Source organism: Dendrobates tinctorius, unplaced genomic scaffold (genome assembly GCF_039654945.1).
Source record: "Dendrobates tinctorius isolate UK_male_01 unplaced genomic scaffold, ASM3965494v1 ptg000016l, whole genome shotgun sequence".
Taxonomy (NCBI): Eukaryota; Metazoa; Chordata; class Amphibia; order Anura; family Dendrobatidae; genus Dendrobates; species Dendrobates tinctorius.
This window is the reverse complement of record NW_027361684.1, coordinates 66462360-66480257: the sequence shown is the minus strand read 5'-3', so window position 1 is coordinate 66480257 and position 17898 is coordinate 66462360. Positions and strand designations below refer to the sequence as shown.

The following is a 17898-nucleotide window of genomic DNA, read 5'->3' as shown; positions in this document are numbered from 1 at the left end:
TGTATCGGAGAGTCATGCGAGAGAAGCCGTTTCTGCAAGCACGCCACAAACAGAGTCGCCTGAGGTCTGCACAAGCACATTTGGACAAGCCAGTTACATTTTGGAAGAAGGTCCTGTGGACTGATGAAACAAAGATTGAGTTGTTTGGTCATACAAAAAGGCGTTATGCATGCGCTGTATTGTTGACCGATGCACAGTGACACCATCTGCAGCAAGATGATGCTGCCGGTCTTTGGAGGTGGTCTGTGGATTGTCCTTGACTGTTCTCACCATTCTTCTTCTCTGCCTTTCGGATATTTTTCTTGGCCTGCCACTTCTGGGCTTAACAAGAACTGTACCTGTGTTCTTCCATTTCCTTACTATGTTCCTCACAGTGGAAACTGACAGGTTAAATCTCTGAGACAACTTTTTGTATCCTTCCCCTGAAAAGCTATGTTGAATAATCTTTGTTTTCAGATCATTTGAGAGTTGTTTTGAGGAGCCCATGATGCCACTCTTCATAGGAGAATCAAATAGGAGAACTACTTGCAAGTGGCCACCTTAAATACCTTTTCTCATGATTTGATACACCTGGCTATGAAGTTCAAAGCTCAATGAGGTTACAAAACCAATTTAGTTCTTCAGGAAGTCAGTAAAAAGTAGTTAGGAGTGTTCAAATCAAGAAAATGATAAGGGTGCCCATACTTTTGCACCGGTCAAATTTTGTTTAAATGCAGATTGCACATTTTCTGTTAGTACAATAAACCTCATTTGAATCCAAAAATATAACTGAGTCCATCAGTTATTAGATATATGAAACTGAAATAGCTGTTGCAAAAACCAAAATTGTTATAAAGAAAAAAGGTTAACATTAATAGGGGTGCCCAAACTTTTACATATGACTGTAAGACTTATCCCTGCAATGAGACTGCGCCCAGTGACAGGGCTGTGACCTGCTTAGAGAGACTGTATCACGTACGAAGTTCCGGTGACCCTTGTGTTAATGCAGAGCGCCTGATTCCGGTGTCTGCTTGCTTAACTCGTTTTCATTATATTCATATCTACACTGTTAATTTTGCCAGTGTTATCCCCTGTAAATAAACCTCCCTGTAACTGTTGGTCTGTCTGTTCCATGGTGACATACTCATCTCCTGCACCCTATTACACAGTGTTCACTTATCCCTGTCCCAGATGTTTAACAGAAAGCAGAAATATCGACCAACCCACAGGCTAAAACGCTAAACACACACAGCCAGATTGGTAGCCTTGGAAATTTTGCTGTTAATTGTTAACAAAAAAAAATTGCGTCATTTTCTGAGACCCATAGTGTCTTCATTTTTCGGGATCTGGGGCTGGGGGAGGGCTTATTTTTTGTGCTTTGAGCTGACGATTTTATTGATACTATTTTGGTGTTGATACAATGCTTTAATCCCCAGTTATAAAATCATAATTCTGGCATTTTGTCTTTTTTTCGCGTTACGCCTTTTACCGATTGGAATAATACTTTTTATATATTGATAGATCGGGCAATTCTGAACTAGGTGATACCAGATGTGTATTTTTTAGTTTTTTTAATTGTCTTATTTTGAATGTGGGGGTGATAAACTTTTTATACATTTTTTTATATAATTTTTTTAAAACATTTTTTTCTTACTTTACACTTGCTTCAATAGTCTCCATGGGAGACTAGAGGCTGCGATCATCCGATTGCCTCTGCTACACACAGCAGGGCTTCAGCTCTGCTTTCTGTTGCTAAAATGACAACCACAGGGGTCTCCTGACGATCTCAGGTTGTCATGCCAACCCATCGGCCACCCGCAGTCATGTGACACAGGCGCAGATGGGCGGAATTAGTGATGCGCTTCTAGCGCATCAGAGATTGACAGCGACATATAACAGGTTAACAGCCGTGGGTGGATTGCAGCACATTAGGAACATACGTCAGCTGTTGAAATAAGCTGACTTGTGCGGAAAAGCTGTGGGCTCAGCGCCGGAGCCCACATCAAATGGGGAGACCTGAAATGCGTCGTACATGTACAACACATGTCGTGAAGGGGTTGACGGTACACAACCTGTCACTCTGATTTTATTGTATGCGGCACATGAATAGCCGGTTTTTATTCTATGTGTGTTTAAGAATATTTCCTTTGAAAATGATGTGTAAATGTGTGAATGACAGAGAATTTCTCTATGTAAAAGCTCATGTTAAAAATCGCATAGCAGCCGGATACCAATCTCACTGCACTCGGATATAAGTCAGATGCTAGATGTGAAAATTGGCTTGTACTCGCATGACACGTGTCCATTTTTTCGGTCCTGATATCAGACCTTTTTTTTCTACACATATGGGTATAAGCCCCAAGACTGGTGATGTACTAGAGGTCCAGAGGTAAGAAAAGCCAGCTCAAACTGCTATACATCCTGCATAACTGACCTAATACTGGATATACTAGGGGTGTTGAGATAAGAAGAGGCTGATCACATTGCTGTCCACAAAGTCTATCTGATCTAATACTGTAAATTTCTGGGATACTGAGCTAAGAAGAAGCTGCTCACACTGTTGTAAAACCTTGTCTTTCTGATCTAATACAGGAGATACTAGGAGTGCTAAGGTAAGAAGAGGCTGCTCACACTGCTGTCCACCCTTCATAACTGATCTAATACTGGAAATACCGGGACTGCAGAGGCTAAAAGAGGCTGCTCACACTGCTGTACACCATGACTTTTTGAATGACGATACACGGTATAGCCAACCCCTTCACGACATGTGTTGTACATGTCCGGCACATGTCGGGTCTCCCCCTTTGATGTGGGCTCTGGCCCTGAGCCCACAGCTTTTCCGCACAAGTCAGCTTATTCAACAGCTAACATGTGTCCCTAATGTGCTGCAATCCACCCACGGCTCTTAATCTCTGATGCGCCGGAAGCGCATCACTAATCCGGTCCATCTGCGCTTGTGTCACATGACTGCGGGTCTCCAATGGGTTGGCATGACAACCTGGGATCTGCAGGAGACCACTGTGGTTGTCATTTTAGCTACACAAAGCAGAGATGAAGCCCTGCTGTGTGTAGTGGAGGCAATCTGATGATTGCAGCCTCTAGTCTCCCATGGAGATTATTAAAGAAATTGTAAAGTAAGAAAAATAAATGTTTTAGAAAATATAAAAAAGATATATAAAAAGTTTATCACCCCCCCATTCGCCCCATTTAAAATAAAACAATTAAAAAAAAACACATATGGTATCACCTAGTTCAGAATTGCCCGGTCTGTCAATATATAAAAAGTATTAATCCAAATCGGTAAAAGGCGTAGCGAGAAAAAGAGAAACAAAAAAGACAAAATGCCAGAATTATGTTATTATAACGGGGGATCAAAGCATTGTATCTACACCAAAATGGTATCAATAAAAACATCAGCTTGATGCACAAAAAATAAGCTCGCACCCAGCCCCAGATCCCGAAAAATGAAGACACTATGAGTCTCGGAAATTGATGCAATTTTTTTTTTGTTAATAAATGTTGGATTTTTTTTCAGCACTTAAATAAAAAAGAACCTAGACATGTTTAGTATCTACAAACTCATAATTACATGGAGAATCATAATGGGAGGTCAGTTTTAGCATTTGGTGAACATGTTAAAAAAAAAACCAAATTGTGGAATTGCACTTTCAATTTCACCAAATTTGGATTTTTTTTTCCTGTTATCCAGTACAGTATATGGTAAAAGCATTGGTGTCGTTCAAAAGTACAACTCGTCTTGAAAAAAACAAGGTCTTACACGGCCATAGTGATAGAAAAATAAAAAAGTTTTAGCTCTGTGAAGAAGGGGAGCAAATAAATGCATAAATGAAAATGGGCTGTGGCGTGAAGGAGGTAATCTCCGGGTCACAGTAATGGAGCTTCCTACTGTACAAAAAGGTGGGAGGTGTAGCTTCCTACTGAATATGCTCCATATCCTATTACAATTTTAGGACAGGTTTCTATCAACGCAACGGGATGGTATGGGGACTGTGTGGATGATTGTGTTGGGACAACATGTTCAACCATGAGGACAACTTTACATGTAATGATATCAGATTTGACATGTACCTGGCATTGTAGATTCTAAAACTTTTAAATTCCAAAAATTAAGTTACCTTCACTATTTTTCAAGTCAACCTTTAAAAGCTTCAGTCCAACACAGGCATCAAGCAAGCGCTCCATCCCACCCACACTGGTGCTCAAGCGAGAAGCAATGGTTGCTGCAGACACTGGTTCCTGTGCTTCATGTAGAAAATCAAATACTCCCAGCTCACATGCTGTGAACATGGTCTACAAAAGGAAAGCCAGAAAATTACATTCAGATCTCTGCTGCATGTCAATAGTTTTAGACATCTTACGTAAAAAAAAACAACTATATGTAAGCGGAGTGTAACTAACATATGGTTAAGTTTGTCCTAGTGGGATCCTGAAACCAAGTGCCTGATTTGCAGTTTGAGGAGTGGTTGGGTACGGTGTAGCCATGAATAGAGTAGAAAAGGCAAACGGTTTACTATTGCTTTTTCAGTGAGTCCAATTGAAGGACAAAAAAAATCATGTACTTTACCCGTACTTGCAAATGGATCTGCAGCAGGTAGAGGTGATGAGATGGTTTGTATGAGCAGCACCTCGATATGCTGCAATATTACAGCACATTGTTTCTGGTCTTGCTGTGTTACACATAAATGCTATTTGCCAGCTTAGCCACAAGCAGGCAGCAAGAGTATAGTAACTTGCTTTACTCCATAACAGTGTCCGGGTTAAAAACAATAAAATCAGCTGTTACTCATTCTCCCAAGGACCAGGGCTGTATCTCCATTGCCACTCTGGTGATTATTTAGAGGCTGCAACAGTGACCGCTGCAGCTAATCACTGGGCTCAGCAGTTCTGCTGATTCAGCATGTAAACAATCCCTAAAGCAATGATCTTATTTTTAACAGGGGCATAAAAATGGAGCAAAAGAAAGTTGAAAAGAGTAAATCACCTTATAAGCTCCCGAGGAAATGTTCAGCAAACTCTGCACCTTGCCAAATCCAAGTGTTGTGTAATGTACTCACCTTAAGGCTGGAGTCACACTAACCTGCGCAAAATACGGTCCGTAGTTTACATGCGTAATACGGATGAATGACCCCTAAATAGTGCTCCGTAGGTCATCCGTAAGTCAGGTGCGGTCGCATATTTTGCGCATGTCAGCATCCGTATGTAATCCGTATGGCATCCGTATGCAATCCGTATGGCGAGATTTTCTTGCAGCCTTGCAAAATGGACATTTAACGGTTTTGAGGCCTACTAACTATTTAAAACATTAGCCTGCACTGTATTTATTGGCTCAGGAACAGGTGGCAGCCTCCATTCTGTCCATTTGTCACCTTGCCTTCACTAGGTGTGTTGCTGTGTTATGTGCAGCATGTCAGACAGTCTGACTTTCACCACAACTGAGCAGGTTCTCTTCAACTGGCTTTTGTCATGGTGCTTTGGCCAACCATACCCAGTGATAGTGGATCCGCGGAGGAGGAGACGCATGTGGGTGCATCCACTTTTGAGGCAACGAATCACAAGAGGTAATTTTCACCGCCTCTATTATTCTCTGTGGGAGCATCCTGTCAAATTCTACCAATACTGTCGCATGAGCCTTGCAACATTTGCTACACTCTTGGAGACACTGCGCCCTTGGATAACCTTTCAGGATACAAGGATGCGCAAAGCTATATCTGCAGAGGAGCGACTTGTACTCACAATACGGTATGTACTACACAACCACATTCTCTACGTTCATGATGTGTTGGGCAAAGTTTGAATTTTTGCCTTCATAGATTAAGTTTTAGGCCCTCATCTTAGTCCACATATGTTTCAACTTACAGACACGAATGTTGGGTGGAATATGAACTGAATATCACTTACTCATTGTGCAAAGCAAGATGAGTGTGTTCTGGCATAGTCAGGTCAATATGTATTGAAATATGGACAAGACTATATTAAGTCGTCATGCCCGAGGTCAGGATGGAAGACTGGTTGAGGATATCAAAGGACTTTGAGGAAGAATGCCAGTTTCCAAATGGTATTGGGGCCCTTGATGGCAAACATATCCGGGGGCGTAATCCGCCGAACTCTGGCTCCCAATTCTTCGATTATAAACAATACTTTTCTGTTGTATTGTTGGCTCTGGCCGACCCTCAATACAAGTTCATAATTGTTGACATTGGGGCCTATGGAAGGACGGGAGACTCTAGAGTCTCCAATACTTCCATTATGGCTCGCCGGCTACGCACCAACCATTTTGATCTACCACCACCACGACAGCTACCAGGCTCCACTCAAGAATCTGTCCCTTATGTTCTTGTGGCAGATGATGCCTTTCAGTTAACACGCAATGTCATGAGGCCATATCCCCGCCGCAACCTTCACCACAGGCGCAGGATATGTAACTTGCGCCTATCACATGCTAGGCGACTGGTGGAGTGTTCCTTTGGCATTCTTTGTGCCAAATGGCGGCTACTCCAGTCTGCCATTCAGCTGAGTGAACAAAATGTTAATGAAGTAGTAAAAGTCTGTGTGGTGCTTCATAGCTTCACCAGGATACATGATTGTTCCTCCTCTGCTGGTGTTGTGCGTAGGCCGGACAATGTGTGTAGGGTGAGACCACATATTAACCATCAATGTAGACCGATCTCTGGCCTCAATGTGCGTGATCATTTCACTAATTATTTTATGGCACCTCAGGGGGAACCTTCTTGGCAAGAGCATGCTGGATCTATGTTGGCAATGTTGGTTTGATGTGTGTCAAAATATATATTTCTACCCCTTCTGAATCTCTGACTGTTGCTTTGATTTGGTACGCGTATTTTGATATGGGTTTGGACAATTAAGACAGAGACGTAAAGTGTAGTTGGCCAATTTTTACTTTTGCCTTTTTTGTGGTTTTTTTTTAAGTTTGAAAGGCAAACATATTCTTGCCCTATGAAAAACTTGGGCAATGGCCCAAATTGGGCTTTTGGCATATTTCAACATTGTTGTTCAAACAAAATTACTAACATATCCTGCAACATACATAGTGCAATAACAACATTGCAACTGTACACATTTGGAATCCAAAGTAAAAAAGAGGAGTTATCCATCATCAAAATGAGCTACACAAGATAATACTTACATTTATTATGAATGTTTTCAAATCATATTAATAAGCCACCATGACAGGCAAGGCTACCTTACGCATTTCTGATACATATTACATGTCTGTAATAAACACAATATTTCACCGCACTATACTGGGAAAATCAAAGGATCAAAATAGAAGACTGACTTGATAATACATAGAGAGAGCGTGATGGTCTTGAGGCTGTTTGCCTTGATTTTGGAATATAGTTAGCTGGCTTAAATTGGACTAAGAGAATATGGACAGCACGCCTTTTCTATGCATTTTCAAGTGAGTACTCTATTTTGATCCTTTGACTTTGCCAGTATAGCCCCGTGAAATATTGTATTTTTTACAGACATGTAATATGTATCAGAAACACATAAGGTAGCCTTGCCTGTCATGGTGTCTTAATCATATGATTTGAAAACCGTCATAAGAAATGTTATTATTATCTGTTTTAGCTCATGTTGCTGCTGGATAAAACCTCTTTTTGACTTTGCCTTGGGATTTTAAACACCAGTTCAAACACACTGGACATCTCCTCCCATCAAAACAATTAACAACAGTCATATACAGTATGGGTTTACTAAGTCCATGTTTTAAGCCACTTATAAATTGTGGAATGTTGGGGAAGGAGAAGGCGGAGGAGCAGCCTGTGCTTGCTGCTGACTACTTTGAGCAACATCGCCCTGTGTGGGTGCATACTGTTGCCCATGCTGTTGGTAGTGACCTTCCTCCTGTGATTGTTGGGGGTAGTGGCCATAGTAATACTGCTGAGGGGCATCTTGTTGGGGCGGGTAGGCCCGTGGCTCATACCCACCAATATAGCCATGTCAGCCCCAACCAGGTTGGGACCAGCCTCCAACACTGGGTGGGACTAAGTGGCCATATTGGTGGGGTTGGCTAGAGCCAGAAATCTGTTGCTGGTGTTGGGAAGGTTGGGTAGGGGGAGGAAGGGGGTGAGGTGTAGGCCCACGTATTAGAGGATGTTCGGACCCTGCTTGAGCAAGCATCTGTGTGGATGGTCTCATGCGCATTAGATTTCTAGGGGAAAGCTGCCACCTCTCCAGATATTCGAAAAGCTCATATGGGGTATTGGGGGGGTTCTTGCATCAAGCAGGATCTGAAAACATCCCCTAATACGGAGCCTGACCTCACGGGTAAGGGCACGGAGATAAAGGGTCAGGCTACGTGAGTAGGCCTCCTCCCCATCATCTGTAGTTACTCGAGATAAATAATTTAGCACCCCTGTGTCCACATTGGTCCTGCTCTCTTGAACAGTGACCTGGCGCCTTCTTCGGGCTCGCCGGGATGTAACAGCAGCCTGTGGGGATCCCCTGATATGGCCAGTTGGGCTGCTGCTCAAGTTGCCCGGCTCTTCCAGGATGGGTGATGGGGCAGCAGCAGACCGTCCTGGTGGTGTTGTGTGTTGGGCAGCCTATGGGTTCTCCTGTGAAGACTCATCTTCTGCCATGCTTCTTGTAGGGGGAGAAGATGGGCCAGCCACCTCATCCCCTACAGGATCAATTATGGGCTCTGTCTCTGAGGCCGTTCCTCGATCCATAAGGTTGGATTGAGTTCTGTTATGAAATAGAACAGAGGCAAAAATACATCAATATTTTTGGCCCTGTAAAGTATTTGTGTAATGTGGTGTGAGGTATCTACTTATGATCTCAGATCCAGAATTGGGGCGAGGAAGGAGAGCCGGTCGTAATAGATATATTTTCTTTTGACGTATCCCGCATCTCCACTCCTGGACCGCTGCTGGCGTTCCCGGCGGTATTAGTCCCGGATGCTTCGCCAGCGTTTCATCACATCTTCCACTGCAATGTGACAGGAAATATTGTCAAATTCACATATTTGATAGGTCACATTGCTACCAGTAGTCTAGGTATGGGGCCTTCTGGGGTGTGCTTTCTACCCATGGTGGCATATCTAATTGGGCAGATACACAGGGTCTCTTTAGCTACACTTAATAATTGTTTTGTCTAGGAGGATGAGGAGCTTGTGGCCTAAACCCAAATTATGGCTGTGTGAATCCACGTGTCACATCCAAATCTAACGGCCTCATGAGGCAAAAAGTACATGCACAGGAAGGGGGGTGCTGATTCTATATTCCTTTTTTGTTGTGCGCTAAGGTTACTCATGTTTTGCATTGTACTTACGAATTTTATGCTGCTCCTCACGTGGTCAGTCACCAAAGTCATGGTACATCTGGCGACAAATGCGCCTCCATGACGCCTCCTTTCTTGCCCGGTTTGAATAATTGGCATTGAGTTGGTCCCAGATTTCGGGACGCTCCTGCACCAGGACTATTAACATCTCCACATTTATATAAGTGGACGCCATGCTGCTGCTGTACTCCGTGGAGGCGTACTTCCTGGATGTCTGGAGCGCTTTTTGAGCTCATTTGCATGTCTAGGCTTCCTGATGATGGATTGGCCCATTTCCTGTCACCAGCCAAAAGACCTGCGTATTGCTCGCAGGTCACACGTCTGGTCCGTGTGTAATCCATATTTTTTGCGCACCCATAGACTTGCATTGGCGTACTACGGGCGTAGTACGCTGACAAATCGCAGCATGCTGCGATTGGCACGGAGCGTAGAATACGGATGAGAAATATACGCCTGGTGCGAGGGACCCCATAGAGAATCATTTGTCCGTGTCTAATGCGTGCTTTTAGCACCTCTCACTCGGCCGTATTCCTTGCCAGTGTGACCCCGGCCTAAGGCTGAGTGCAGACGGTCTTTTTAGCCCTGCGGATTTTTCCGCGCAGAATGGAAGAAATCCGCAGGTCATTTTCCTGCAGATTTCTTCCATTTTTCTTGCGGTTTCCTTGCGGTTTTTGTGCGGTTTTCCACTGCGGATTCTCCCCTGCGGATTTGGACACAGGGGAGGTGGAAAACCGCACAAAAGAAGTAACATGCTGCGGATTTTGTACCGCAGGAAAACCGCGTGGAAAAATCCGCAGCATCTCCACAGCGGGTTTTTTTTTCATTGATTTTAAGGCTACTGTACATCACAATGCGGATATGCAACGTTTCTGCGCGGTAAAATCCACTGCGGATCCGCTGCAAATCTGCATCATGTGCACACAGCCTTATCATTTGGCTCCAGTTCCAGGTGTCCTTACAGGACTGTATTTATGTGATTTCAATTGTTGCTGTCATGTGTTGACTAGGGTTTTAGCCATTTCTTAATGGGCTATCGAGAAGGATTGAGACTAGTGATGAGTGAACGTGCTTGGATAATACACGTTATCCGAGTACCTTGGACATGCTTAAATAATAAGTTCGAGACCCAGCGGCTGCAGGATTTGTGGCTGCTAGACAGTTTAAACACATGTGGGGATTGTATCTTTGTTAGGCAATCCCTGCATGTTTTGATGCTAACAGCCACGATACATGCAGGGACTCAAATATATTATTCGAGCACGCCGGAGATACTCTGATACACCCTAGCATCCTCAGGTAACACCTTATCCGAGCACGTTCACTTATCACTAGTTGAGACCCTAGTCAGCATTGATACACAATTCAATGTGCTAATGAACAAAGTGGCTGAGACGCTAGTCAGCATAGGACCACAACTGTGCAACTTTCAAATTTACGGTTACAGTTACGACTGATGTTCTAGGGACTAGAAGTTATTGCTGAAAGAGGTTGTTCCCTGTCAGCAAATTAATGTCCCGGGCAGGAGTAACAAACTGTTCTGAACTCACTTTCATCGGGTCCAAGAGTGCATCTTGGATGCTACTCATTGTGTGGTATTGTCTGCAGTGCTGACATCACATTGTAAGTTGCATTTGCCTAGTGTTGAGACTAATGTTTTGTTTTTGAGAGCAGACAGATGGCCGTATTTCTTGCTCGAGGATCGCATTGGAATCCTCAGACTGACTGTCGGCTTTCCAAACCTGAGCGCGACAGCTGCATAGAAATAAGGTCACACTGTCATACTCAGGTCAGGAGAGGTGCTGGGCCAGCTTTACTCACAGTCTGTAGTGCCCGCTTCTGTGCCGTGTCCTCCAGGTCAGAGACTCAGCCAACCTCCAGGCAAGATGGAATGCTCCCTTCCACGCTCCGCCAACTTATGTCTTTTCTGAACGTCTCCTCTATAGCGCCTTAAAGTGTGAAGATCTCCTAGTACTGAGTTACACTGGAGTTCCTCCTAACAGATGTTCCCAAGAACTCTACTTGCACAGCAGACAGCTGTAGCCTGCTTCGGGGACTCTCTACTTCTAAGTCCCGGCTCTCTATCCGTGTTGCTGTTGTGCCCTCAAGTCTTAGATGGGAGTAGTGTATTTACAGCCTACTACTCCACCGGTGTCTGCTGCAGAACCATTAATGTCCATACAACCTCGGGGACCGGCCCCGGCCTTGCGCTTAGAACTTCTAGGCAGGGTTCTTCCTCTAACCCACATCCTCTGTGTTCCCTTTATCCTATGTTCCGTACTTGTCTTTCTCTCTTATGGAAGCTCAGGCTTAAGTTCAACGTCTTTCTCCTTCTTTCCTTTCCCGTGCCAGCTGGCTCAGGTCACTGAGGCAGCTGCAGCACTCCTTCCTCCATCCCTTCTTGCAGGGATCCCCACTCCTCTCTGAGTGGCTTCCTCTCTCCTCTCCTCTCACTCACTCACTCCTAATCCTCGAACCGTCCCACTCTGTAGTGTGTTCTCAACTCCACCCACCTCCCAGCACGTTTAGTGTTCCAAGCAGGGAACCACCAAAGGTGCTCTGCTTCTCTCACTAGGCAAAAGAGCCGCAATGTGGTTATGCTGAACTACTCTATTGTGTGGGGTGCGAGTGTTGGAACGTGGTCAGGAGCTCCCAACTTTGTGTTAGCTATAAACAGATATTGCCCATGAAGATGAAGAGACATATGTAAACCATCATATGATCATGGAGGAACTGTAGCAATTCACATGGTAAAATATATTACCCCTCCAACGGAATACTGTCCATAGAAAGAACAGGTATACACTAATAGTCATATTGCAAAAGTTATAGCGTAACCAAAGTATTCACTCGCCAAATAAACCAGTTGTGCAATACTGTGAATCAGAGCTTTGTCCCTCTGACCTGACATGTCCTCTGAAGGCTGGGCGACACGGCTCTGACTCACAGTATTGCACAAGTGGTTTATTTGGTGAGTGAATATTTTACTTTAATATTTAGCGAAGACAAAACATTAGTGTCAGCAATTGGCAATTATAATCTTCCATCCGCTACAATGAGCAACTTCCAACTGCAATAATACAGAGATCATGTATTTTCTATGCATATAATATTAGAACCTGTTTCTCTCCTTTATCACCTTTTTTGGAATTGTAATGGTTTTTAAAAAATATTTTTCCATAAAATGTCTATTTTATTACTCATATGCCTTTAACTTCATTGTATACTGGGTAACACATAGACCTAGTTTACAAATATAAGAATGTGCTTTTTTTCCCCCTTCATTTGAAGGCATGAAAAACCCTGTAAAAACACTGAAAGAATTGACATGCTAAAGACTTAAAAAAACAAACAAACACCTACTTTGATACTTAAAATCCACAAAGAAAAAATAAGCAGCAAGTGAATGAGCTTTCAGTTCACTTTGCTGGTACTGTAAAATACTCCACAGAAAAAAAACACTGTGTAAACAAGACTTAAGACTATTAAAAGGGCAGATTTAAAAAAAAAAATAAATAAATAAAATAATAGAAAACTTAAGCCCCTCTGCTATTTTTCATGATCTTTCTACCCTTATAATACATCTGATAATCAGCACATGTTTTGCTATTTATGCATGTGAACTAATATGAAAGTCTAACTTTGATAAAGGCTGTGAGCTGGGTATTAACCCCTTTACCCCCAAGGGTGGTTTGCACGTCAATGACCGTGCCAATTTTTACAATTCTGACCACTGTCCCTTTATGAGGTAATAACTCTGGAACGCTTCCATGGATCCTGGTGTTTCTGACACTGTTTTCTCGTGACATATTGTGCTTCATGTTACTGGTAAAATTTCATTCATATAACTTGCGTTTATTTGTGAAAAAAACAGAAATTTGGTGAAAATTTTATGAATTTTGCAATTTTCCAACTTTGAATTTTTATGCCCGTAAATCACAGAGATACGGCACACAAAAAACTTAATAAGTAACATTTCCCACATGTTTACTTTACATCACCACAATTTTGGAACAAAATTTTTTTATTTTTTGGAAGTTAAGGGTTAAAAGTTGACCAACGATTTCTCATTTTTACAACACCATTTTTTTTTTTTTTTTTAGGGACTACATCACATTTGAAGTCACTTTGAGGGGTCTATGACAGAAAATACCCAAAAGTGATACCAGGCTAAAAAAACTGCACCCCTCAAGGTGCTCAAAACCACATTCAAGAAGCTTATTAGCCCTTCAGGTGCTTCACAGGAATTTTTTGAATGTTTAAAAAATAAATGAACATTTAACTTTTCTTCACAAAAAAATTGATTCAGGTCCAATTTTTTTTATTTTACCAAGGGTAACAGGAGAAATTGGACTGCAAAAGTTATTGGGAAATTTGTCCTGAGTGCGCTGATACCTGATATGTGGAGGGGAACCACTGTTTCGGCGCATGGCAGAGCTTGGTAGGGAAGGAGCGCCGTTTGACTTTTTCAATGCAAAATTGGCTGGAATTCAGATCGGACACCATGTCATGTTTGGAGAGTCCCTGATGTGCGTAAACAGTGTGAACCCCCAGAAAGTGACCCCATTTTGGAAAATAAACCCCCAAGGAACTTATCTAGATATGTGGTGAGAACTTTGAACCCCCAAGGGCTTCACAGAAGTTTATAACGTACAGCCGTAAAATTAAAAAATAATTTTTTCCACAAAAATTATCTTTTTACCCCCCAATTTTTATTTTCCCAAGGGTAACAGGACCCCAAAAGTTATTGTGCAATTTGTCCTGAGTACGCTGATACCCCATATGTGGGGTTAAACCACTATTTGAGCGCATGGCAGAGTTCGGAAGGGAAGCAGCGCCATTTGACTTTTTTGGCTGGAATTGAGATCGAACGCCATGTCGCGTTTGGAATGCCCCTGATGTGCCTAAACAGTGAAAACCCCCCACAAATGACACCATTTTGGAAACTAGACCCCCCAAGGAACTTATCTAGATGTGTGGTGAGAACTTTGAACCCCCATGGGCTTCACAGAAGTTTATAACATTCTGCATGTGTAAAATTGATAAAGCAGTTTTATTCTTCGGGTCAGTACGATTACAGCAATACCTCATTTATATCATTTTGTTATGTTTTGGCGCTTTTATGCAATAAAAACTTTTATATAAAAAATTATTATTTTTGCATTCCTTTATTCTGCGAGCTATAGCTTTTTTATTTTTTCACTGATGATGCTGTATGGCGGCTCGTTTTTTGCGCGACAAAATAACGTTTTCAGGGGTACCATATTTAATTAAAAATAAATATGTGTACTTTTGTTTTTTTTATTTACAAAAAAAGAATTTATTGGGGATTTTTTAAAAAAAATTTTATTTAGGATTTTTTTTATTAATTATTTTTACACTTTTTTTTAACTTTATTACTTTGTCCCAGGGGGGACATCACTGTCTAGTGTCAGATCGCTGATCTGACACTTAGAACAGCGCTGTGTCAGATCTGCTATCTGACAGGCAGTGAAGCAGGCTTTCTCAGGAACCCTCCTCCCTGCAGGACCTCAAAGGCCCCCACGGCCATCTTGGATCTGGGGACCTGCAGGGAAGGAGACCCTCAGAGCTGCGCAGCACAACGCTCTGCTCTGGGGGTCTCAGGGAAGCACGCAGGGAGCCCCCTCCCTGCTTGATGCTTCCCTTATCCCCCGATACACTGCAATCATGTTTGGCCGCAGTGTGCCAGGGGTTAATGTGCCAGGGGCGGTGCGTGACCGCCCCTGACACATAGTGCCGGGTGTCAGCTGTGATAACCAGCTGACACCCGGCTGCGATCAGCTACTCTCCCCCCCTGGTCCCAGGTCACATGGACAGGATAGTACGTCCGATGACAGAAAGGGGTTAATATCACATTTCCGTTATTCTTTATAAATAATGGTATAATCCATATAGTGTACAATATATAGATTATTATTATTATACCCTGATGAAAAATTAAAAAAAAATTATATTACGGTAGCAAGACAGCCAGAAAAATTTATTTAAATACTTTTACACCCAAAAGATTACAGTATTCTAAGGCCACAGTCACAGTATTGATATTCTATCATTCTAGAAAATCTGAGTTTGATCCAGTTTTCTCAGATGTGAAAAAAGGTTTCCATCTTCTCCATTTAGTCTGTGCATGAAAATTGAACCACACTCAGATGTCATCTGCACAGACTCATAGGCATGAATGGCTGAGTGTTATCTGTTAATCAGATGCAACTTGTGCATGGTGCGATCTTCTCCTTAGATGGACCCGGAAAAAAAAAAATTGGACATGAGCGGAAAAATGCGATCAGTGAAAATGACGGTTAGCACTTGTCAGTTTTTTTTTTACAATAGGAAGACCTTAACCTAATGTCTTTAATGGCTAACGAGAAAAATTATATTTGTAAGCTGTATGTCTAAGTAATTCATTTGTAAAGTTATCTGATGATGAAGCCTCTGCACTCTGAAAACTTGCAAATATATTTTTTCTGGTTAGTCAATAAAGGTATCACTTCTAAAACAGTTTTGCCTTTTTTAGCATAAATGTATTTACATTATTATATGAATGTATTATTTGTATTATTTTACGTTATCATGTATTGCCTCATCATGCATTTCTTTCTAGTGCATTCTGCATTTTCTCTAAGACTGAGTATGTAAAAAACTTCTAAAGTTAATGTTTCCACACACAAATCTTTAATTCCGTTGAATATCACAAATACAACTGAAGTCTTACCTTTGAGACTAAAAAGCCATAGGCATAGTCAAAAAGTTTCTGAGGGTATTCAAGTTCTTCAGAGGAGCACATGTTGGTGTGATGATGTGCAACAGCTCAGTTGGCTTTTATAAGCTGCCTTCCAACTGAGAGGTGTTACTCCAGAGGACTTAGCAGGGCTTAGATATTTGCTTTCTCATCTGACCTACAGTCATGGCCAAAAGTTTTGAGAATGACACAAATATTATATTTTCACATGATCTGCTGGCCTCTGGTTTTTATGTGTGTTTGTCAGATGTTTTTATCACATACAGAAATATAATTGCAATCATATTATGAGTAGCAAAAGGTTATATTGACAGTTAGAATGAGTTAATGCAGCAAGTCAATATTTGCAGTGTTGACCATTCTTCTTCAGGACCTCAGCAATTCTCCCTGGCATGCTCTCAATCAACTTCTGGATCAAATCCTGACTGATAGCAGTCCATTCTTGCAAAATCAATGCTTTTATTTTGTCTGAATTTGAAGGTTTTTGTTTGTCCACCCGTCTCTTGATGATTGACCACAAGTTCTCAATGGGATTAAGATCTGGGGAGTTTCCAGGACATGGTCCCAAAATCTCTATGTTTTGTTCCCTGAGCCATTTAGTTATCACCTTTGCTTTATGGCAAGGTGCTCCATCATGTTGAAAAAGGCATTGTTGATCGCCAAACTGCTCTTGGACGGTTGGGAGAAGTTGCTCTTGGAGGACATTCTGGTACCATTCTTTATTCATGGCTGTGTTTTTAGGCAAGACTGAGAGAGAGCCCATTCCCTTGGCTGAGAAGCAACCCCACACATTAATGGTTTCAGGATGCTTGACAGTTGGCACGAGACAAGACTGGTGGTAGCGCTAACTTTGTCTTCTCCGAATAAGTCATTTTCCAGATGTCCCAAACAATCAAAAAGGGGATTCATCAGAGAAAATGACTTTACCCCAGTCCTCAGCAGTCCACTCCCTGCACCTCTTGCAGAATATCAGTCTGTCCATGATGTTTTTCCTGGAGAGAAGTGGCTTCATTGCTGCCCTCCTTGAGACCAGGCCTTGCTCCAAGAGTCTCCGCCTCACAGTGCGTGCAGATGCACTCACACCTGCCTGCTGCCATTCCTGAGCAAGCTCTGCACTGCTGGTAGCCCGATCCTGCAGAGGAAACACTTTTAAGAGACGGTCCTGGCGCTTGCTGGTCTTTCTTGGGCACCCTGGAGCCTTTTTGGCAACAAGGGAACCTCTCTCCTTGAAGTTCTTGATGATGCGATAGATTGTTGACTGAGGTGCAATCTTTCTAGCTGCGATACTCTACTGTTGTGAGTTCATTTTCCCCTTCGTCACTGAGGTCTGGTGAAATCCCTATTCTGGTAAAGGAAGGTAATGAGCCTGATTATCAGGCACCTGAGCCTAATGATGATGACTGGCTGAGTGGAGTCACTGACTGGATATAAGGCTGCCGACGCCCTTCTGCCCTGCGGGTGATTTCTCTGTGGACTTCTAGGACACCAGTCTGATTCCTGCTCCTCTAAAGCTAAGTTTTCTGCTTTGCCTTTTTGCATTTGTGTTTTGTTTTTGTTTGCCTTGCTTTTCTGGATTCTGCCATTCCCTGCTGGGGTGAGCTGAATCTCCTTTTGCCTGTTGCTCTGTCTTCAGAATATTCCAGAGTACTGACATAGTCTTTTTGAAGCCTAGCGTCTTCAGGGCCTTTTTCACTGTCAGTCTGTTGGCTCTTATTTTCATAGGGTTTTTCACGGATTGCAGACAGCAGCCTTCCTGTCCTTTCCTATCTAGTTAGCTTGGGCCCCGTCTTTGCTCAGTCTATCTTTCTGTCTGTGTTGTGTTCTTTCTTCTTGCT

The 17898-nt window shown here is 42.6% G+C and overlaps 1 protein-coding gene across 2 annotated transcripts in view; it reads right to left on the bottom strand.

Annotated features, from left to right (window-relative positions):
• The window catches only part of LOC141080604 (acetylserotonin O-methyltransferase-like), a 374012-nt gene extending 357683 nt beyond the window's left edge, over positions 1-16329 (bottom strand). Inside the window, exons 1-2 of one of the 2 annotated variants that reach the window (XM_073565941.1) lie at positions 16037-16329; positions 4116-4290 (exon numbers count right to left, since the gene is read on the bottom strand). In XM_073565941.1, coding sequence (XP_073422042.1) covers positions 4116-4290; positions 16037-16108 — 247 coding nt within the window. In that variant the 5' untranslated portion in view covers positions 16109-16329. The remainder of the gene's footprint in view (positions 1-4115; positions 4291-16036) is intronic. The other variant, XM_073565942.1, reaches the window with a different exon arrangement.
• Between the last annotated feature and the right edge of the window lie 1569 nt (positions 16330-17898).